At 44.3% G+C, this 22,811-nt stretch overlaps 1 protein-coding gene across 1 annotated transcript in view; it reads left to right on the top strand.

Moving 5' to 3' along the window:
• LOC103189551 (mucin-19-like) overlaps positions 1-22,274 on the top strand; it is a 101,959-nt gene extending 79,685 nt beyond the window's left edge. The window contains exons 70-82 of the mRNA XM_042335446.1: positions 705-1,126; positions 1,548-1,719; positions 1,989-2,221; positions 3,359-3,542; positions 9,438-9,651; positions 13,022-13,200; positions 13,875-13,944; positions 14,086-14,192; positions 15,719-15,750; positions 17,274-17,384; positions 18,452-18,503; positions 19,855-19,957; positions 21,846-22,274. Coding sequence (XP_042191380.1) covers positions 705-1,126; positions 1,548-1,719; positions 1,989-2,221; positions 3,359-3,542; positions 9,438-9,651; positions 13,022-13,200; positions 13,875-13,944; positions 14,086-14,192; positions 15,719-15,750; positions 17,274-17,384; positions 18,452-18,503; positions 19,855-19,957; positions 21,846-22,008 — 2,042 coding nt within the window. The 3' untranslated portion in view covers positions 22,009-22,274. The remainder of the gene's footprint in view (positions 1-704; positions 1,127-1,547; positions 1,720-1,988; positions 2,222-3,358; positions 3,543-9,437; positions 9,652-13,021; positions 13,201-13,874; positions 13,945-14,085; positions 14,193-15,718; positions 15,751-17,273; positions 17,385-18,451; positions 18,504-19,854; positions 19,958-21,845) is intronic.
• The last annotated feature ends 537 nt before the right edge of the window (positions 22,275-22,811 follow it).

The following is a 22,811-nucleotide window of genomic DNA, read 5'->3' as shown; positions in this document are numbered from 1 at the left end:
GAGTTGGACTTGCCATCACAAGCTGCAGATTATTCAGAACCCTGCAGCTTGTGTCCTCTCCCATATCAAACTCTGTGAGCCGATTACTCCCATCCTCGCCTGGCTTCACTGGCTCCCCATTCCCTGGAGAATTGAGCTCAATTACCTTGTCCTCCCTTTTACAGCTCTCCACGATATTGCTCCTCCCTATCTCTGTGACTGACTAAGATGTTACAAACTTCTCCACTCCCTCTGCCCGGCAGGCACAGGCCCTGCTCCATGACCCCATCCTGCCCATTCCACAATTGGCAGTCGGGTCTTCAGCCTTTCTGCCCCCACCCTCTGGAACTCCATCCCTGAGCCCTTCCACCTTGCCTCCTCCTTGCCGCTTCAAGGCCCTTCTCAAGATCTTCCTCTTCAACCATGCCTTCGGTCATCCTCCCACTTCTAGCCCTTGACTTCCACCCCGCTTGATTCCAACTCCCAACTCAGGTGCAAACCTTTCACTAACCAGTGCCTTGAAACTTCACAGGATATACAGTAAAAATATAGCAGCCAGTTGCATATAGCAATGTTCCACAAACTGTCAAACATTGGTGATGATGACCATATATATATTTTAAAAATCATTTGCAAGCTTTGCATAAAAATATAATCAGCCCATGAAAATGTCATACCTTATTTAAATATCATATTCATTATTTACTTTGTATCTTGTTTTACAGGGATGTTTTGTCATGGTATATGGACTGAATGGATCAATACAAATGTGCCAAGTCTTGCAAAAAAAAATGATGAGGAATTATTGGATCCAATACGTAGCACAATCTGTAATTCTTCTACACATATTACTAACATTCAATGTGAATCTCTCAAGTTCCCCAATCTTCCAATTAGTGAAACAGAGGATAACGTAACATGTGATATAAAAAAGGGACTTGTTTGTAATTACAATGGACGGAATTCAGAGGATCACTTGATGTGCTTGGACTACAGAATTAGAGTATGCTGTGAATCTAGACAATCAACGGCAGCCACAACCAAAGATGCTAATTACATAATACATTCAAGCAATAGGACTACTATAAATACTGCAACTACCCCACCAACTGAAGAATGTTATTGTAATTCAATACCACGAAGAAAGGTAATACATTTTAAACCAATTTTTAAAAGATTGATGTGGTACTGGGCAGACGTTCAAAATTCATGCTTTCTAAGAACAATAATGAAAGAACTTCAGTGTCAGCTGGTTATTTTACATCAATCCTATTAAGTGATGGTTAGACAGACAGAAACAGGATCACTTGCTCGCTGATTCATTCACTCACTTTATACTCTCATTCGCTACTCACTGAATACTCAGTGACTTCATACTCAATACTTTCTCAATAATTTACCCACCAGTAATGTAACACTACAGCTTGTTGCAGTATTAATTGATGCCTTTTAGAGTCATACAAGTTAATTTGATTTTTTTCATGCACCATATGAAACTATTTTCAAAAGTACAAGAAACCTGATTAAAATGCTTTCTAACTCTAATCTTAACTTGTTTTTTTTCCTAGTGTAATGAAACATGGAGAGAAAACTGCACAACTTTTACTTGTGTGAAAGAAGAAACCTATAACATCAGCTATGACTCATGTGAAGTTTCTGAGAAGCCTGTGTGTCTCAGTGGTCTTGGACCCGTTAGAGTACCATCTGAAAATGGATGCTGTGCGAAATGGGAGTGTGACTGTTAGTATCTTTTATCTATTCAAATTATGTTTTTGTTGAACCCAAACCCGCAATATCTCACTTAAAATATTCATTATTAAACACTGCTCAATGTGAAATGGTGTTATTCAGTGTAGGAGGTCCAAGCTTGGGATAGACAAGTGAGGTATTGGAGGAGGACCAATATCGATGAAACTATCACAGTCTGTGTCTGCACCTACTGGAGACAAGGGAGAAAAATGAAACGTTTGAATGATTTTTTTTCTAAAATATTATTTATTTTATTTTAGGTGAATGTCAAGTATGGGGAGATCCACATTATCGTACATTTGATAGACTGCATTACAACTTTTTTGAAAATTGTACATACGTTCTTGTGGAAGAAATAGTTCCGAAATACAATTTTTCGGTTATACTGGATAATTATTTTTGCTTAAAGCAAGTGCCTAAATCTTGTCCAAAAACATTAATTATCTACTTCAAAGGAAATGTCTTGCATTTTTCAACTGGAAATAAAATTACGGTAAGCAGTACATGCTCTCGTTAAACACAAGTTACAACAACGTGGACTCTAATTAGTTCATCCAGGATTGAAAGACAATTTGAACACAACTGTGCACGTCAGTGTTTAACTCACTCGTTGTTAAACCTTCTGTAACTCAGTGGTTAGAGCACTCGCTTTGCAAGCGAGAGACCTGAGTTCAATTCCAGGCAAGGCGAAACCTTGGGCAAGTTTCCTTACTCCACACGCCTAATAATAATCCCTCCAAAACAAAACAATAATAAATTGGTCATTTTCAATCCACAACTGTTTGTGGGACACTGCTGTGTGCAATTGGATGCCGCGTTTCGCCCACAAATATACGCCAATTCACTTTACAGCATATTTTGTGAAGCGCTTTGAGACGTCTAGAAGATATGAAAAGTGCTATATCAAATGCAAGGATTATTATTAAGATTCTTCACTGTGACAAGATTTGGTATGATACATTCCAAGGCAGATAATTTAACTGTTACCTATCAGTCAATCAAGTGATCCACAGAAAAAAATCAAGTAATCTAATGTGATTGTTGGTTTAAATAAACAACATTTCTGTGGCACAAATGTGCATAAGACCAAATGTCACAGTAAAAGCACTTCAGTGTCCTATTTACCCTGTTGGGTGCAATTCATTATCTTTCATCAGTAAAGTGATTAGGAATAGGAAATCTGATTTATATTACATATTTAAAAATTCATGAAGGGCAGAAGGAGTAAGTGCTGAAATTTGTCATCTGGCACCAAGTGCAAATTCAAACTCTTATATAATGTAACATTAAAAAGCACTAGAGTCCAGCGTTCAAGACCTAAGAGGTTTAAGGGCCTTTAGGGGGGATTTTCTATTGAGCCAAAATGATTTGCATCCATTGAATTTATAATAATGTTCAATATTTTCTTGCAAAACCTTCCTCGTGAAATGGGCCCCAGTGTATCATAACAATTTTACAATGTCCCCTACAATGTTGGTTCAGTATTTTGGTTTAAATCTAGCTCAGGTGATTAGGGTAGACATTTTCTCTCTGCTATCTGCAAGAATATAAAAATGGAATTTATTTTATAGATAATTGTGATATGTCTGGTTAGTTCCTGAAAAATAAAATTATATTAATTCTCTTACAGGTAGCTGTTAATGGAATGCCTGTGAATTTTCCCTACAATTCACTTGGATTTAACATTTCAGAATTGGTTGGTAGCATATATATTTCAATATCTGAGATCCGAACAACCATTACTGGTTTTCAAAATAACTTTAGAATCAGAATCGCGGAAATTTTTTTCCTGAATAATACTCAAGGACAGTGTGGTATGTGACCCTAACACTTTCTGAATAAGTTACGTTAAGCAAATATTTACAGACATCATAAACCTCTCCCTGTCCACTGGTATTGATCCCATCCCATTAAAAACGGCCATCATCGCTCCTTAAAAAACCCTCCCTGGATCCATCTCTGCTCTCAAACTACCGTCTCATCTCCAACCTCCCTTTCCTCTCCAAGATCCTGGAACGAGTTGTTGCTTCCAAGCTTCACTCCTTCCTCTCCCGCCACTCCCTTCACAAACCATTCCAATCGAGTTTCTATGCCGCCCACAGCACAGAAGCAGCTCTGGTCAAAGTGACAAATCTGCCTCCTCGTCCTGCTTGACCTCTCTGCTGCCTTCAACACCACTCTATTCTCATCCACCGCCTCTCCTCTCACCTCAATCTTTACGGCTCTGTCCTTGACTGCTTTAGATCGTACCTCTCAGACCGCCTTCAATTCATCTCCACAAACGATTTCTCCTCTAGCACCCGCACCGTGCAGTTTTCCTCAGGTCTCTGTCCTTGGTCCCCTCCTCTTCAATATCCATATGCTCCCTCTTGGTGACATCATCCGCAAACATGGGGTCAACTTCCACATGTATGCGAATGACAATGTTAGATATCAAGAAAGGTCACCCAGCATTCCGTTTAGGCAAAATCATCGACATATTGAATAATACGTCCCGTGGGTGTTTGGGGGCACTGTTGTAAAATCGACGCCATCCGCTTATGAAATATGGTGGGGGAATTATGAGACCCTTGAGGCAAGCATGTCCACGTGTATTGCTGATTCTGGAAGGTAAACGCGAATTTATGCTGATCGCATGGGTCCAAGGGTATACTCCAAAATCCATTGGATATATCCAATGTGGAGAAAATCGTGGCATTGGCCGGAACTTCAGTCAGGACATTCTGAGTCTCACTGACAACGGGAGAGCATGGAGGGGTAACTTGGTTCAACTTTCGGTAGTCAGTGTTCAACCGCCAGGATCCGTCCGGTTTCTTAACCGGCCATATAGGAGAATTGGTAGTGAAGGTGCCTCTCCGGACAATCCCCTGTTGTTCTAGTGATTATAGGGTGGTGGCGATATAAGGCTGGCTCTCATGGGGGATGGGGTACTGTTTACAAGGTGGGTGCGTTGGCCGTTAATCGTTTCTTTGTCAGTTAACCGTCCGCAGTCATGTTTATGTTTGGCAAATAATTCGGCATACTGCGTAATCAAACTCTGGACCCATTTAAGGGTGCTGCTGATAGGGGCATACAATTCTGGCTTTTTAACACACTGAGTACTGGGTTGGTCATCAATTACACATACGTATGCTGTGATTTTGTCTTGCGGAGGGGGGTCAAAGGGCCCTATCCACAGACAGTGGTTAGAATAATCTATTGTCGCGCCGTGATTCCGCATATCACAGCTGCCTAGTATCCGAATTTTATTTGGCATGTTCATCAATAAAGGGTGCGGAATATGTAAATCAACCCCCCCCCAAGGTGGTTAAAATGGATTGCTCTGAGCAATTAATCCAACTTGTCTTGCCATCGTATCCAGCAATGGATATCTGTTTTCCCAAATTCCGGGAGTCAGAATCAGGGGCAGGGGAGTGGATAATGGTATGGGTAGCTCCCGAATCAACCAGCATAAGCTGTTTCTTATTCATATGTGTAGTGATGGCAATAAAGGGGCGGGAGCTTAGGGGTTCGTTAAATGGAATCCTATCCTCTATTGACCCATCACTGCAGGACCTTCATTGGGTGCTCGGCGCAGGTGCCTCCACACTAGCAGCAACAGCAGGCGCTCTGGTAGACTTGTTCAATAACTGAGTCATCATGTCCTCCAATTTGGACATGCACTTCACTACCTGAGACTCAACGGTGTGAGGCGAGGTAGAGCCTGGTCCTATCGGGTTCCTGCCATGGCTACCCTGTTTGTTGGGACAGGCTGGGTCATGGGCCCAATGTCCAGGCTGATTGCAGCTAAAACATACCCCTCGGTTTCCCCCACTGCTGTTACCTGGACGGGATCTTGAGCCCGATCCATATGGCCCTCTACCCCCGTGATTGCCCTCAACCCATGACACCTGGGGCTCCCCTCTAGGGTCCCCCTCGAACAGCGTACGGCGGCTATGTCTTCCTCTTCCTTTTTTAACTTGCACATGACCACCGGATATGCCCGATTTAGGTGTCCCATAAGGGCTCCCCAAGCAGTTCCCTCAGTATCATAGGTGGGCCCCAAGGTGGTACGCAGTACCTCAGGTCGCTTGTTAACAAATACTGTGCAGTAGGCGGCACTCATTTCGCATTGATTCTGGGTGGGAATGGCAGCCCCGTGAGTCTGGGTGACTGCGTAGATTCGCCAGTCTCTGGTGGAATGCCGCTGGGTGTTCCTGGGGCTTAGCAGTGGTTCTAGTCAAATCTACATGTGGATCATACCCCATATTCAGCGCATCACGGATTGCGTCTTGGATCTGCTGGACCAAAACCTGAGGCTCATGCCAGAGCCACTGATTCATTCGACCCTTAACATCGCTTTTTATGTTGGCCAATAAGACTCGAATACGGTCCGCATTGGTAAACTCATTGCCAACACGGTCTTCAAACTCTTGCCAGCGCTGCGACCATGTGGGAAGGGATAGGCTAGATTTCACCGGGCATCCTAACTCAGTTATAAGCTGCCTCAGCTCCGTAGATGACAAGGGAGTATACGTCTCGCTAGTACCAGTTATCGGTTTGGCTCCAAAGTTCCCGGGGCACCCAATTCGAGTGGTAGTTGTGAGTGCGCAAGCCTGTCCTTCGCTCTGCGGTGGCCCATACCCCTCATCCTTCTGGTATTGTGCCGCTTCCTCATTCAAATCTTCCCAATCTATCTCATCATCATCCCCCCCGGAAATCCCTCATACAGCACAGGCGTAAGCCCACTGATCCCTGCGTGCCTGTTTGTACTTGGCCACCGCCATTTCTTGCTGTCTAAGCAGTGTGGGGTTTACTGCCTGGTTTTGTTTATTGCCGTGGGTTATTCGGCAAGGCCCTGCAAGTCCACACATTGTTGTTGCAGCTCCTGTATTTTCAACTGCGCTATCTCGATTTCTTGGTTTAAACGGTTGTTATGCTTCTGTAAAGCCCCTGTCTGATGAGCTCCCAGCTGTAGGCTACTACATATTACTTCCAGGACTTGATTCCGCACACTTAACTTATCAATCACCGCCTGTTGCTCCTCCTGAGCCCTGATGACTTTCCCTTTTAAACTCAGTGTGCACCTCTAACGACTTAGATAACTGCTGCTGCAGCTTCCCGACATCACCATAACACGATTTTCAGCACTGTTTTAGCCTTATCACTCAACCTTCGCTTTGTGCCCTCTTCCTGAATACAGTGAACTATCCCGTGAACCCTGCCCCAGCTGCCCCCAGCTGCCCCCCAGCTGCCCCCAGCTGCCCCAGCTGCCCCCAGCTGGCCCCCGGCTGCCCCCAGCTGGCCCCCGGCTGCCCCCAGCTGGCCCCCGGCTGCCCCCAGCTGGCCCCCGGCTGCCCCCAGCTGCCCCCAGCTGGCCCCCAGCTGCCCCCAGCTGGCCCCCGGCTGCCCCCAGCTGGCCCCCAGCTGCCCCCCAGCTGCCCCCAGCTGGCCCCCAGCTGCCCCCAGCTGGCCCCCAGCTGCCCCCAGCTGCCCCAGCTGGCCCCCAGCTGCCCCAGCTGGCCCCCGGCTGCCCCCAGCTGGCCCCCGGCTGCCCCCAGCTGCCCCCAGCTGGCCCCCAGCTGCCCCCCAGCTGCCCCCAGCTGCCCCCAGCTGGCCCCCAGCTGCCCCCAGCTGCCCCCGGCTGCCCCCCAGCTGCCCCCCGGCTGCCCCCGGCTGCCCCCAGCTGCCCCCCAGCTGCCCCCAGCTGGCCCCCAGCTGCCCCCCGCTGGCCCCGGCTGCCCCCGGCTGCCCCCAGCTGCCCCATGCTGGCTTTCCACTTGCCGATATACCTCCTGTATTGGGCCGCGTAGCTTCTTGTTCAACCCTCTCTGGAGCTTCTCATGCCACCCGTAGGTCTCCATTGTAGCTTTTCTTGTAATCCTATCTACCAATTTGTTCTACTCTCAGTGGTTTTCAAATTCCGTTCCAACACTAACGAGTCGACACTCGATTAGTATCCCCTTACGAGTCGATGCTCGATTAATATCGTCAAGTCCTGACGGTATAACCACACATTTCCACGCTCGCAAGTCACACCGTCACGTCCCTCTGACGGTTACCGTGTTGGCTTAACAGATTTACTTCGCTGGGTCCCTGCTCGGGCGACAAATGTTAGATATGAAGAAAGCATTCCGTTTAGGCAAAGTCTGTAAAGCCAAACTTTACAAACTCTGCATAAAGTTACACCATATGGAGTGATTACAACAAAGCAATGCTACCGCGGGTCGAGACGTTTAGCAGCCGAAGTGCCAATCTGTCTTGTCTGGTTATTCAAGCTTTTGATCTTCCATCACGTCTTCACTTGTGCTGCTCCGATCTTTTTCTTCTTCTCGTTCTTTGTCCCTATCTTTATATTCTCATTCCACTCTCTCTATACCTTCCACCAATCTCTTGTCAGTCATTTACAATCTGTTATTTGTATATCCACTCATTGGTCTTGCTTTTACAATCTGTTATTTTACATACCCTCTCTTACACCATTCAATGGTTGGTGAATATGTTACAAACCCTCATTAACATATCCAATCACATGTTTCCTTCAACCCTCTTTCTTTGTATTGACTCCATAATTACATGATCACATGTTCCATCACCTCTCACCCATTTTGACCCATTGTTAGTATGTTAATTTTGCACACCTTATGCTAACAACACCCAACTGTACCTCTCTGCCTCCACCCTTGACTCCGGGACCACTGCTGTCCTGACAGAATGTTTGTCAGACATCAAGGCCTGGATGAGAGCTAACTTTCTTCAGTTGAGCGTTAACAAGATCGAGGCTCTTCTGATTGGCTCCTCTCATCACCTCCACACCTCAGACACTGATAGCATCACCATCCATGGATGCACACTCCACTTTACTAAGCCAGTCCAGAACCTCGGTGTCTTGTTTTACCCTCAACTACCCTTTCTACCCTGCATCCGTGCCATGCCCGCTCTGCTTTCCCCCACCTCCACAACATCGCTCGCGCCACCATTGTCACACACCACAGGCCACCGAAACCCTCATACATTCATTCCATTGCACAGTGCAAACTCCTTGCTTGTCGGCCTCCCCAACTCTTCCCTCCATAGGCTGCAGATCATCCAGAACTCTGCAGCCCTTGACCTCTCCCGCACCATGCTCCATGAACCTGTCACTCCCATCCTCACCCATCACACAGAGGATACAGTTCAAGATCCTGGTTCTCACCTTCAAAGCCCTCCATGGTCTTTCTCCCACTTACCTCTGCGACCTCCCAACCCCCTACCACCCTGCCCGCTCCCTCCGCTTAGCGGGCTCCGACTGTACTCCACCTAGCTTGCCCCACCATTGGCGGGCGGGCCACTCTGCCCCAACCCTCTGGAACTCCATCCTGCAGTCCCTCTGTCTCTCCCCCTCCCTTACCTTCTTCAAGACCCATCTTAAGACCCTGCTCTTTGACTGTGCTTTCGATCACACTGCTTCCCCCCTGCTCTCTACCCTCCCCAATCCCTACCCCAGCTCAGATCCAAATCTCTGGCCAGGCTCTTGGAACATTCTCCCGACGTGAAAGGCGCTATACAAATGTAATTTTTGTTGTTTGTTGTTGGATTTTTTAACAAACAAATGTTATGAATGTTAAGATTTCTCATCATGTTACGTTTTTAACTACTTATGTGTAACAAATCGTCATAATAGAAACATAATTTTTGCGTTAAGTATATTACATTTTAATATCAGTATTGTGATATTTTCTGTCTTATAGGATCCTGTTCTAGAAATAGAAATGATGAATGCATGAGAAGGAATGGAACAATTGAGCCTTCTGACTGTTGCCATAAAACTGCATATGATTGGAAGGTTGATGACCCCAATAAACCTTATTGTAAATCAGCCCCTACAAATGTGCCGTGTGTTCCACCTCCACCCCTCCCAGAATGCAAATTTGGGAAAACAGTGTGTGATGTCTTAACAGGAAGGTATGTGAATTGCTAATTTACCTTCTTTCAAGATAAATACCTTGTTATGTACTTGAGTTAAAACAAAAACAGAAGTTGCTGGAAACATTTAGCAGGTCAGGCAGCATCTATGGAGAAAGGAAAGTGAGTCAACGTTTCGGGTCCACGACTCTTCGTCAGAACTGGGGCATGTTGGGAGGGAGAAGCTTTTAAGGGCTAACGGCCAAGGCAAGGAAGACAAAGGAGAAAATGGGGTAGAGGACAAGGCATGATGGGTTAAAGAGGTGTTAATGATGCAAAACAGATTGCAAGAAGACAGGGGAATAGAGGTGTTAATAAAGCAAGACAAGGGGGGGTGGAAATTGCAACAAAATAGGCAGACCAGAGAGAGAAAAGGTTTGTCTGATGATGTGGTAATGGTCAGATGATGTGGTAATGGTCACAGAAGAGGAGGAGGGGGAAGGTGAGCTGTTATGCTATGAATTTGTTGAAATCAATATTGAGGGCAGAGGGCTGTAAGGTCCCTAGCAGATAAATGAGGTGCTGTTCCTTGAGCTTGCGCTGTGGCTCATTGGAACAGGGTAGGAGACTGTGGTCAGAGTGTGAGTGGGAGGGAGAATTGAAGTGGCAAGAAACCGGAAGCTCAGGGTTGTGCTTGTGGACAGAATGAAGGTGTCCGGCAAATCGGCCACCCAATCTGAGTTTTGTCTTCCTAGTGTAGAGGACACAACATCGTGAGCAGTGAATGCAATAAATTACATTGGTGGTAGTACATGTAAATCGCTGTCTCACTAGAAAACTGTGTTTGGAGCCCTGGACAGTGGTATAGTGTGTTCTGTGAAGCGCTTTGGGACGTCCTCCCGACGTGAAAAGCGCTATATCAAATGCAAGGATTATTATTATTATTATTATTATAGGAGGAGGTGAAAAGGCAGGTATTGCATCTCCTGTGCTGGCATGGGAAGGTGCCGGGGGGACGAGAGCAATTGTTGGTGGTGATGGAGGAATGAACCAGGGAGTCACGGAGGGAACAGTCGCTTTGGAATGCTGAGGGGGGAGAGAAAGATATGTTTAGTGGGTGAATCACGCTGGAGGTGCCGGAAATGGCAGAGAACTATTTGTTGGATGTTGAGGCTGGTGGGATGGATGGTGCAAATTTAGGGGGACCCTTTCACGTTCTGGGAAGAGGGGGGAAGGAGTGAGCTCAGAGGTGCGGGAAATAGGGCAGATACTGTCAAGGGCCCTGCCTACCACAGTGGATGGGAATCCTTGGTCGAGGAAAAAGGAAGACATTTCAGCTGCTCTGGTGTAGAGGATGGCAACGTCACAGCAGATGCAGCGGAGGCGGAGGAACTGGGAAAAGGGAATGGAGTCTTTACAGGAAGTGGGGTGGGAGGTGTAGCCCAGGTAACTGTGGGAGTTGGTGGGCTTATAAAAGATATCTGTTGATAATCTATGCCCTGAGATGTAAATGGTGAAATTGAGGAAGGGAAGGGAAGTAGGAAATGGACCATGTGAATGTTATGGAGGGGTAAAAGTTTTGAGTTTTATTGATTAAAGAGGTTTCAGATTAATAATTGCTGCAAACATTTTGTCAGGACAAGGATGTTTAGGTAAACTCCATTGGGTACTAGGAGTTGGTGATGCCTGACAAGAATGAGGTAAAGCAGGTGTGGATGCAGGAAAGAATATGAGCTGCCATGGTTTGGATATATTGGAGCTTATGGAGGGTTAGAGCACAGGAGAATATTGGAGAAATTTAGCAACAAGGTGTCAAAAACATTGATAGGGTTTCATTTTTTGGAGGGGATTAGATTAGCAGGTAATGTTGCAGAAATTGAAGCAATGGATCTTGGTCAACGATGAAGCAACACAAGGTCAAACTAATTAGTGCATAATAGGCTATAAATAGTCTAGACCAGGGTGGCTGCCATGGGCCAGATGCCCTAGGAAGGTCTCTCTACCTTATCTCTCACGCACTCTCTTCCTCATTCCCTCTCTAACACCCTTTTCTCCCAAACACACTCTCTCTCTCAATCACTCGCTCTGCTCTCTCCCTTCCTCTGGGTCTTTCTCTCTCCCCCCCCCCCCCCCCCCGGCTCACATTCTCACTCTCTCTCTTCCCGCCTGTTTCTTTCTCTCCCCTGTCCTTCACACTCTCAATCTCTCTCTCTTCTTTCTTCCTCTGTTCCTTTCTCTCCCCGTTGCCTTACATTCTCTCTTTCAATCACTTTCCCTCTCCCCCGCGTCAATTACTCTCTCTCTCTCAATCTCCCTTTCTTTCCCCTCACACACTTCCTCCCCCTTTCAATCACTCTTTCCCCCCACTTTCTCCAGTCTCACACACACACTCTCCCCCATCTCTTAATCACACTCCCTGCTCTCTCACTCTCTGTTTCTTTCTTTCCTCTCCCTCACATTCTCTCTCTCTCAATCCCCTTTTGTCACCTCTGACTCACTCTCTATTTCTCCCTTTCTGCTTCTTTCCCCTTTCCCTCACTCTCTCACCCTTCTCAATCACACTCTCTCCCTATCTCTCACACACTCTCTCACACACCCCTTTTCTCACCTCTCTCACACTCACTCTCAATCAGTATCCCCCCATTTCTCTACCTCCCCCCCTTTCTCTCCCTCTCTGTCATTCTCTTCCTCCCCCCNTTTCTACCCCTCACTCCTTTCTCCACCAACCCTTCTTTTCTGCCCCCACCCTTCCCATTTTCCCCACCACCCTTCTCTCAATCAGCTGCGCGGGTCACTATCTGATAAGGATAAGGAGACCCGTTTGGTCAGGTACCTCAGCTCAGGTACAGACTACAGCAATGGTCGGCATTATTTCCACTCTCTGCGGTGCATCCTCCCAACTGCCGGCTCCTGCCACTGCCCTGAGAGGACGGTTGGCAAGGAAGGGAGGAAGGGGTTGGAAATGGTCTCAGCCAGATAACATCAGCTGCCTGTTAGAAAGTGTAAATAGTAGAATATGCTACAACACAGCTCCATTTTAATGTGGGTTTGTTTATAACTCTTTTAGCTCTTGGATCCCAACATTTACTTAAGAAAAAATCCATCTGAAAAGACAGATGGGACATCAATGTCTCATCTAAAGGATCGCACCTCCAGCAATGCAGTAAATACCCACCAACAACTGGGGACAGTTCACACTTCAATCTTTTAAGAATAGATAGGAAAAAATTGACATTTAATAACAGATTTGAGATTGAATCAGTTGGGAAAATCAAAATTTTCAGCCTAATGTCTGACCTGGAAACTCTGGAACTGACCAGCCTCAGGAGGCAAATGATGCAATGTGGTTTGGGATTTTTTTAAATTTTAGAAATGAAATTTTTCAATTGTTCCTTAAGAATATTTTAACCATTTCATTGTGTTCATATAGTGTACTGGAGAAATGTAAAGTGGAGAAAGAACTTCAAGATTATTTTGAGGCTTGCCAATATGACCACTGCAGAATAAATTCTACAAAGATTGACTGTTCCAGTTTGGAAGTTGCTGCCATGTCATGTAAAGGAGCTGGGATATGTGTAGATTGGAGAAAATTTACAAATGGATCATGTGGTGAGTATTGTGCATGTGCAACATGATGAAATTCATCTTATAATAATAATAATCCTTGCATTTGATATAGCTCTTTTCACGTCTTCTAGACGTCCCAAAGCGCTTCACAGAATATACTGTAAAGTGATTTGACTGTATATTTGTGGGCGAACGCAGCAGCCAATTGCGCATAGCAATGTCCCTCAAACAGTCGTAGATTGAAAATGACCAATTTATTATTGTTTTGGAGGGATTATTATTAGGCATGTGGAGTAAGGAAACTTGCCCAAGGTTTCGCCCTGTCTGGAATTGAACTCAGGTCTCTCGCTTGCAAAGCGAGTGCTCTAACCACTGAGCTACAGGACTCCACATCTTGTTCAGGACAGCTGCATTATAATATTATTTCCAGTTAATCTCACTAGTTTTTTCATCATTCCTTTAAAAATTGTCTTTTTATCCCAATTTACTTCATTCAAATTGGTCAGATAATCTTACATGTAGATCTCACATGGAGATCATTAGACCCTTGAGGTTCCAAAATTTCTATATGATATGGATGCTCTCTGGATCACTTGTAAAAAAAAACAAATCTGCATTGAGTTTCTTGAAATATTGGGTTAAAAAACAATTCTATAACTGATATATCTGCAAGTTCTGCTGTAATTGTTCTGTGATTATTTTTGTATTATTTTAAGAATATGCCTGCCCTAAAGATTTCATCTATAAACCATGTGAACTGCATGATAACAATTATTGTAAAAACAAGTAAGTATTTTACAGTATATTCCTATTTCATCACTAATTTTTGAAAAAAAATTCAATCTCTTTTTTTAAATAAATTTAGCAAACATTTTGCATGACAATATTAAATTAATAATAATAACAATATTGTGTCCTTATTTTCAGTATTGTAATGCCTGGGCAGATCTTTAGCCCTGCTGTGGAAGGTTGCTTTTGTCCCAATGGAATGGTATTATCAGAGGATAAGACACAGTGCGTGACTTCCTGCACCAGTAAGTTGCTCTACAACAACAACAAGATTACATTTGTATAGTGCCTTTCACGTCAGGAGGACGTCCCAAGGCGCTGGACATTGTACAGCATTTCAGACCCGAGCTGGGGTCGGGGGAAGAAAGGAGGGGTGGAGAAGAGAGGTAGCCGATGGAATGGTCGAAGAGGAGGGTCTTGAGGTGGGACTTGAAGGAGCCTAAGGAGGGGGCGAGGCGGAGTGATTGGGGGATGGAATTCCGGAGATTGGGGGCAGAGTGGCTGAAGGTTCTCCCGCCAATGGTGGGGCGGGTGGGTCAGGGGACGTGGAGCAGGCCGGAGCCGGCTGAGCAGAGGGAGTGGGCGGGTTGGTAGGGGGTTAGGAGATTGCAAAGATAGGGTGGGGCGATATGGAGAGATTTGTATGTGAGGACCAGGATCTTGAACTAGATCCTCTGAAGGACAGGGAGCCAATGGAGTCGGGTGAGAGTGGGGAGATGAGTCACAGAGTTTGGTGCGGGAGAGGACACGGGCTGCAGAGTTCTGGATTAGCTGCAGCCTGTGGAGAGAGGAGTTGGGAAGGCCGACAAGCAGGGAGTTTGCATAGTCGAGCCTGGAGGTGATGAAGGCATGAACACGAGTTTCAGGGGCCTGAGGGGTGAGGTATTGGCGGATTCGGGTGATACGGAGGTGAGGGAAGGCAGAGCGGATCATGGCTTGGATGGACGTGGGGAAGAAAAGACAGTTGAGGCTTGAACAAGACACCGAGGTTCCTGACTGGCTTGGTGAGTTGTGTGCAGCCATGGAGGTTGATGTTGCCAGAGCCTGAGGTGCTGAGGCGCTGGCGCGAGCCAATCCGGAGAGCCTCAGTCTTGTTCACATTCAACTGTAGGAAATTTGCCCTCATCCAGGACTTGATGTCCGACAGGCAGTCTGTCAGGACAGCAGTGGTCCTGGAGTCGAGGGTGGAGCAGAAAGATAGAGTTGGATGTCCTCCGCATACATGTGGAAGTTGATCCCATGTCTACGGATGATGTCACCAAGGGGGAGCATGTAGATATTAAAGAGGAGGGCCAAGGACAGAGCCCTGGGGGATGACAGATGTGACAGTGTGGGGGCTGGAGGAGAAACCGTTGGAGGCAACGAAGTGGAGACGGTGAGAGAGATAGGAATCGAACCAGGCAAGGGCAGATCCGTGAAGATTGAGTAAAGCGAAGAGGCGGTGTATGAGGATGGAGTGGTCGACAGTGTCGAAAGTGGCAGAGACGTCGAGGAGGTCAAGGAGCCAGAGGGAGCCCTGATCACAGATGTTCAGAATGTCATTAGTGACTTTGACCAGGGCTGTTTCCGTGCTGTGGGCAGGGCAGTAGCCGGATTGGAGGGGTTCAAAGAGGGAATGGCGAGAAAGAAAGGAGCGGAGCTGGGAGCTCTATATTGATATCTGAAAATATTTCTTAATTATAATTAACATTTTAATAAACCGTTTAGCTAATGATCATGACTGAGCAAGGACAATAGACGTGTAGTTATGATGTCTTTCTTCCTTTCCTAGGATGTAAAGACAGCTCAGGAAATTTAAGATATGTGAGTATTTGAAAGCTGTTGTCGCGTCCTTTGATATTTGCACATTAGATTGGTAGCAAATTTTCCAAAACATTTGCTCCTGTGTCTCCAGCAGTAATGCTTTTTCTTCTAAGTGTCTGCTATTCACAGCTTTTATAGACTCTGGTTTAATCAGTGTGGTCCAACATTTTGGCTGCCGAGGCTGGATTCCCTATTTGAGAAAGATCCAGGGGGGGTCGCATAAGCAGTATTTCCCCCCCTCTCTCTCCCACCTATCTCTCCCCCCTCAAATCCTCTCTTTTCACTATCTACAATGGTAGGAACTGGTGGTTGATTGCTAAAAGACATGCCTTCCTGACAGACTACAGTAAAGGCTTTCTGAGCTGCGTCTTTCCAACCGCTGGCTCCTGCCGCTGCCTGGGAGGATGTTCACCAGGGAGGGACGGAATGGGCTGCAATGTTGAAAATGGTCTTGGGGTCGGATAAAATTACCCCTGGGCCGGATGCCAGTTGAACCACGCTGGTTTAAGTAGCTACAGAGTAATAAATACAGTAAAATTTATAAGTTGTATCAGTCGGGACCATAACGTTTAATATGACTTTTGCAAAGTCCTGGTTAAAGGCAAACTGTAAAATCGTATTAAAAACTGAATTTAATCAAAAATCTACACTGTGTAAATCGGTAAATCCGCATACAGTGACGGGTCTACATTTCACACAATTCAATGGTAGTCTTGTTAACTTTTAATTAAGTTTTCTGTACATGTGTTGACATATGAAGACTACATTTCCTGTGATTCAATCCAGCTGGCCAGTAAGTGTGCATGCTTTGATGGGTCTGGACACCATTTCCTGCGATTCAATGCAGTTGGTAAATGTGGGAATTAATGGAGGGTAGGGGAGTGGTGTTACAATTTAGGAGGTGGTTAATACAAGTAGGGCAAAAAAATCAAAGTGGTTTTGATAGGAAACTGAATGGGACTCAGGTGAATGTATGACTTAGGTGATTGATTATATGATATATAAACATATAAAGATGAAACATATGCAACTTTTACTGTATTTGAAAAGAGTCAGGAAAGACTTGTTATGCACTGGAGATTTCCTCTAAGCTAGGGAGATAAATAATCAGCCAGGACACCTGGTAATGATCACTGCACAACTTCTGGGAGTGCTTTGCAAGGATATAGTTGGATGCCAAGCCGGGGGGAGGAGGGGCAATATCCACTGACTCTTCCTGGAAAGTGTTCGTGGTGGACATTGAATATACAAGATTGGGCTCATGTCTGTGGTCCCATTGTCACATCCTCTCTGATGGTTCACACATGAAGCACGATTCCTGGGAGCCATCCATGGAACTCTACTCCAGCACTAGTCGCTACATTCAGAAGAAGGCAGCACATATTTAAAAAGTTAAAAGGAACACTATCATTTATTTTATCAGAATAATTCTATGGTGAAATAAATGCTGCTTTTTAAAACTTTATAGCAGTATAATTTAACGCCTTTTATTTTACTACAGTATTTGTGTTTTGCATTTCCAGGATGGAGAAGCTTGGGATCATCCGAATGATACGTGTGTTCACTACAAATGTAAAGATGGTACAATCACAGAAACAATAATAAAATGCTCACACCAACCTGCCTGCTCTGAGGTTCGTACAGTCAAGTGCACATTTATTTTTAGTCCATTTATTTTTTCCCATGACCTAGTTTAATGTAGCTATTAGATCTTTGGTTTGAGAGTATGTCTTCGTTTCCACGTTTCAGCATGCCTCAGATTACTGAAAATATGCCTGAATTTGCTACAGATTTGCTTTTTCAAGCCAGTTCAACCCTTTTGGAGACTGGTTTATCAGCATTCCTATGGCAGATTTTTTTTTAAATGTACTTTTGTCAACCTCAAAAGCAAGATGATTTGAACAAGAACCTCTTGACCTTAACTTTGATACTCCTAGACTGCATGGGATACCATTTTAACTCTTACGGAAGCAATTAATTGAGACATGAAGATAAAACGTACAATATATACAAAACAACAACAACAAGATTTCCTTTATAGAGCGCCTTTCACGTCGGGAGGATGTCCCAAGGCACTGGACAGTTGGGTCGGGACCCGAGCAGGGGGGAAATGGTCAGGGTGAGGGGAGGGAAGGGAGGGAGCGCGGAGGGGGTAGAGAGTCGAGAGGGGAGCTGAAGGCACGGTCGAAGAGAAAGGTCTTGAGACCGGCCTTGAAGGAGGAAAGGGAGGCAGCAAGGCGAAGGCACGGGGGTATAGAGTTCCAGAGCCTAGGGGCTGAGAGGCTGAAGGCCCGGCCACCGATGGTAGGGTGGGGGATGTGGAGCAGACCGGAGCCAGAGGAACGGAGGGTACAGGCAGATAAGTAGGGGGATAGTACTGATAAAACTGATTTGAATCAATAGGAGATAAAGTAACTTAATATTATAGTATGTAAAAATCCAAATGTCATAACTATTTTGCTCTACATTGACAATAATTCATTGCTCTTACCTAAAAATATAATTGATATCAATAGCACATTAGAAAATGAAATTGCTGTATTAATTTAAAGCGATTACTTGTAATTCCATGTGATTTGCATATTTTCACTTCTCACATTTAGTTCAGATGTGTTCGGTCTTGCAAAAATTTTCTGTCCTGCATAGCTATTTACATTGAACTAGCAGTCACAGCATTAACTATGATTTTCTGTGTTTTCAGTCCAATAAGAAATGGGATACAGTTCATTGCTGCTTTGAATGTGAAAATGAAGGTAATGACTTAGTGCTGCAATATATTTGTGTACGATTCTTCTCTGCAATATAGTAATGTTAGATTAATAGTTAAAATCAACACCAATGTCAGATTAAAAACAGAGGTCGCTGGGAACACTCAGCAGGTCAGGCAGCATCTATGGACAGTTTATAAGGACAAACAGAGAAGGGGGTGGGGGAAGAAAGACAAAGGGTAATGTTGATAATGCAAGATAAAAGAAGGCAATAGTGGGAGATTATAGAAATAAAAAATGTGTCTGAGACCCAGAGGACGTGCGAATGGTTATAGAAAAGGGGGAGGCAAGGCTGAGAGAAGAGTTGCTTGTCCACTCTCACCTCTTCGTTCATGGCTGTTCCAATGAAACACAAGCAACAGCACCTCATCTACCTCCTAGGCTTCGCTATTCAAAAGATCCAGCTTATTCATAACTCTGCCGCCCGCATACTGACCCGGACCAAACTCTGTACCCACATCTCACCAGTTCTGGCCAGGCTCCACTGGCTCCCCATCACCGAATGGATGGACTTCAAGATCCTCACACTCATGTTCAAATCCCTTCACTCTCTGGGACCTCCCTACCTCTCCAACCTCTTCACTCCCCAATCCACTACCCAGTGACTATTCAACTGGCACCAGTCTCCTGCTCATCCCTCGCACCCTCCACCCCACCATCAGTGGTCGCGCTTTCAGTCACTATGCCCCGAAACTCTGGATCACTCTCCCTCAATCCCTCCATCTTGCCCCCTCTTTCCCGTTTTTCAAAATCTGCCTGAAAACCTTCTTCGACCGTGTTTACGGCCACCTTCCCTCACCCCAACCCCCCCGGCTCGGAGTGAGGCTTTGCCACTGTTAAACGCTCTGAGTGTAAAGGGATTTAAAAGTGAGATTGAAGAAGTGAGTTTTAAATAGGGTACAGGGAGCAGTGGAGCCTGAGAAGAATGGACATGATAGATTTGCTGAGCTAAATATATGAAATGATACTGAATGCAGAATTCTGTATGAGCTGTCGCTTATGGACAGTTGAGTTTAGACAACCAGATGAAGAGAGTGCTGGAGAATCAAGTCTGATTAACATTGATTTGGGCTATGTTAGGGGTCGAGAAACAGATGTTACAAATCAACATAGCAATTAATCTTAACAACTTAAACATGGTTTGTAGAATAGCTTATTGGCATTATGGTAATGCACAGTGTTTGCTATTAATAAATATCAATTATCATTCATTTTGCTTTGAATATTTAAAATATATTCCATAAGAGTGAACAATTGATGTTTCCATAAATTCTTATAGCAATTTGTTTTACTAATTTTCTTTTACAATGCAACTTAATTTATTTTTCAACAATAGATAACTGCACCATTGAATCTCAACAAATTATGATTTCCAAAGATAATTGTTCAGCAGAACTTGAAGTGAACATTTGTCATGGGTATTGTAACTCTTTTGCTAAGTAAGTATTTTTGTTTTAAATTAAACAAGAATAACGAAATATTATTGACTTCCAATGAAAAATATAGGCTAATTTATGCAAATGCTAAAGAAATTCAAACAGTCTTCATTTGCTTGATTGAGGTATTATTTCCTTGAAACCTTACCATGTGAAATGCACAAAGTTGTCTATTTCTGGAAATTGTTTGTAAATATACATCAGTTGTACTTTCTGCTCTTCTGGTCATATTCTCAACAAGAATTTAGATTCCTTGTCTGTGTTGAGTAAGTGGATTTCAGCTGGATAGTATAGAACCACTACAATGGGCATTGATGCCCTGTTCCAGGGAGGAGGTAAAATGAGCCAGTATCCCCATAGAATATTTTTCAGTCACACTAAATGTGTGTCCAATGACAGCTGCTGTAAAGTAAGTGTGTGACTATTAGCTGAGGAAGAAATGGGCTCAGCTGTAATCCCACATTCTCTCACTGTGAACTATGTGCAAATAGAATGTCTCATGTCTGAAGAGTAGACATTTGGATAACATGACAAGATTAGTCTGGTGTTCATTGAACCATTTCCCAAGTGTGAGTCTGCCACTTCAGGGGAAAAACGTTAAGAGAAAGAAACATTTTTTAAAAATCCTTATGTTTATTAAAATCCATTTGATATTACTTTCCTCCTGATCTTCAATCTGAACATTTTTTTAAATTTGTACCCTAACACAAGATCATATGTTGGAGGAGGTTAATCCTTCTAAAGAGACTTTTGGGCAACATTAAGCTGGATAGTTAGGAGTTGGGTGGAGTATCATTTTGCATTGGTTGAAACAGACAAAGGGTAATGTAGTTTTAGGTTGGTTGAGGTCACAATCGGATGTAATGAAAGGAACACTTTTGAAGCCAAATGTTTAGAGAGAGAAACTCAATGAGTCCCAATAGGTGAGTGGCTTGGAATCCCAATATTAGAGGGACAAGGGTCACAGCTGCAGTACGGGCCCAAGTCCTGCCTGCAGAGTGGTCTTGAAACTTATGAAGAGACCAGTCCCTGACCAGCCTGATTCCCCAGCCCAAGTGAATACTAGCTCCCAATACTTTGGACATTTCGCCAAGCATGATTACTATAAGTGTTTTGCAACAGTAACAGCAACTTGTAATTATGTATCACCCTGTACTTGAGTTAGTATTTCGGAGTGCGTGCAGGCACCATATTTAACTGTATTGCTGTTTAGATCATGTTTGTTATATCTGTGATACATTTTGGTCTTGAACAGGTTAAACCTTCTATTCCATTCTTGGCACAATGGAACTTTGATACAGTTTAATTTAATGTGACTCAAATGTTGTATTGTGGAAAACTAATAGATTTTGCATATTGTGATGTATCATCATGCACAGAATCCAGCTGATCCAAAACTCTGTCATCTGGATACTCATCAGTACTAAACTCCATACCCACATCACACCATTCCTAGCCAGGCTTCACTGGCTCCCTATCGCTGAATGGATCGATTTCAAGATCCTGACGCTCGTTTTCGAATCCCTTCATGCCCTGGCACCTCCCTTCCTCTCCGACCTGCTTACCCCCACAATCCACAACCTGCTGCCTCTGCTCGACTGGCTCAGGCCTTCTGCATGACCCTCCATACCACCATTGGTGGCCACACTTTCAGCTTCTACACCGCAAAACTGGAACTCTCTCTCTCTCTCTCTCTCTCTGCCTTGCTCCTTCCTTCCCCATCTTCAAGTCACGCCTGAAGACCTTCATATTCCACCATGCCTATGGTCACCTTCCCTTCCCCCCAGGTTGGCGTTCTGCCCTGACACTGTCAAATGCTGTGGGAGGCTAACCTGCATGAGGGACACTTTATAAATGCAAATTGTTGTTATAAAATTATTATTTCTTTCAGAATTAGCCTGTACACAAATGACATGGATTACAACTGCCAATGCTGCCAAGAAAATGATGTTACAGTGGAAATAGCAACACTTCACTGTGTCAATGGAACTACTACAAATTATGAATATACTTCCTTGAAGTCATGCCAGTGCAATGTCTGTGAAATTAAGTAGCAAATGTCTGTTGTATGCAAGCAATTAATTTCTGGAACCTAGGACGATGATACTTGAAAGAGTGCATTCAATTTTGTCATTTCTGTCTTATTCCTATTAATCTCATGTCACTTGAAAGTAAACAGAAAGTCCTTCTAGGCATACATTAATTCTATATACTTTTCAAATTATTATGGGGTGGTGGAATATTTATCATATTTCTATTGTATATTAGAAATTGGTCAGCCTTTGTGCAGTTGGATTAATCAATAAAGATGTTCAGGTAAGAATGACTCCTAGTTTTATGAATTAGCGTTTATTTTTAAATGTACAAATACAAATATAAAAAAAACTTTGGATTATAATTAAGCAGACAAGTAATGAAATTACCACATATAAATTTTGAGACATTCCAACTTTAAGAAACACTCTAAAGAGACACTGTGTTTGCAAATAGCAAGTTATAGATACAATACAAAATCACATTTGAATAGCGCACTTCACGGCGGGAGGAAGTTCCAAAGTGCTGGACAGTCAGGGATTTGGATCTGAGCCAAGGGGTGGGGGAGTGGGGTAGTGGGATTGGGGTAAGGGAGGATAGAGGACAGGGATGGAAGGAGGGTGGGTGAAAGCACGGTTGAAGAGGAGTCTTGAGACATGCCTTCAAGGATGCTGGAAAATCCAAATAAGAGACACTCGCTCGAATGGATTATATTGGTTCTTTAATACTCAGAATCCCAATGGGTTAATACACTCGGTTAATTGCCCACAGGCACGGCCATTGTCCCAACTATCTACTAGTTACAATCAACAACAACAACAAG

This window comes from Callorhinchus milii, unplaced genomic scaffold (assembly GCF_018977255.1).
Source record: "Callorhinchus milii isolate IMCB2004 unplaced genomic scaffold, IMCB_Cmil_1.0 Scaffold5, whole genome shotgun sequence".
Lineage (NCBI taxonomy): Eukaryota > Metazoa > Chordata > Chondrichthyes > Chimaeriformes > Callorhinchidae > Callorhinchus > Callorhinchus milii.
The sequence above is the reverse complement of the archived record's forward strand: the minus strand, read 5'-3'. Positions and strand labels throughout refer to the sequence as shown.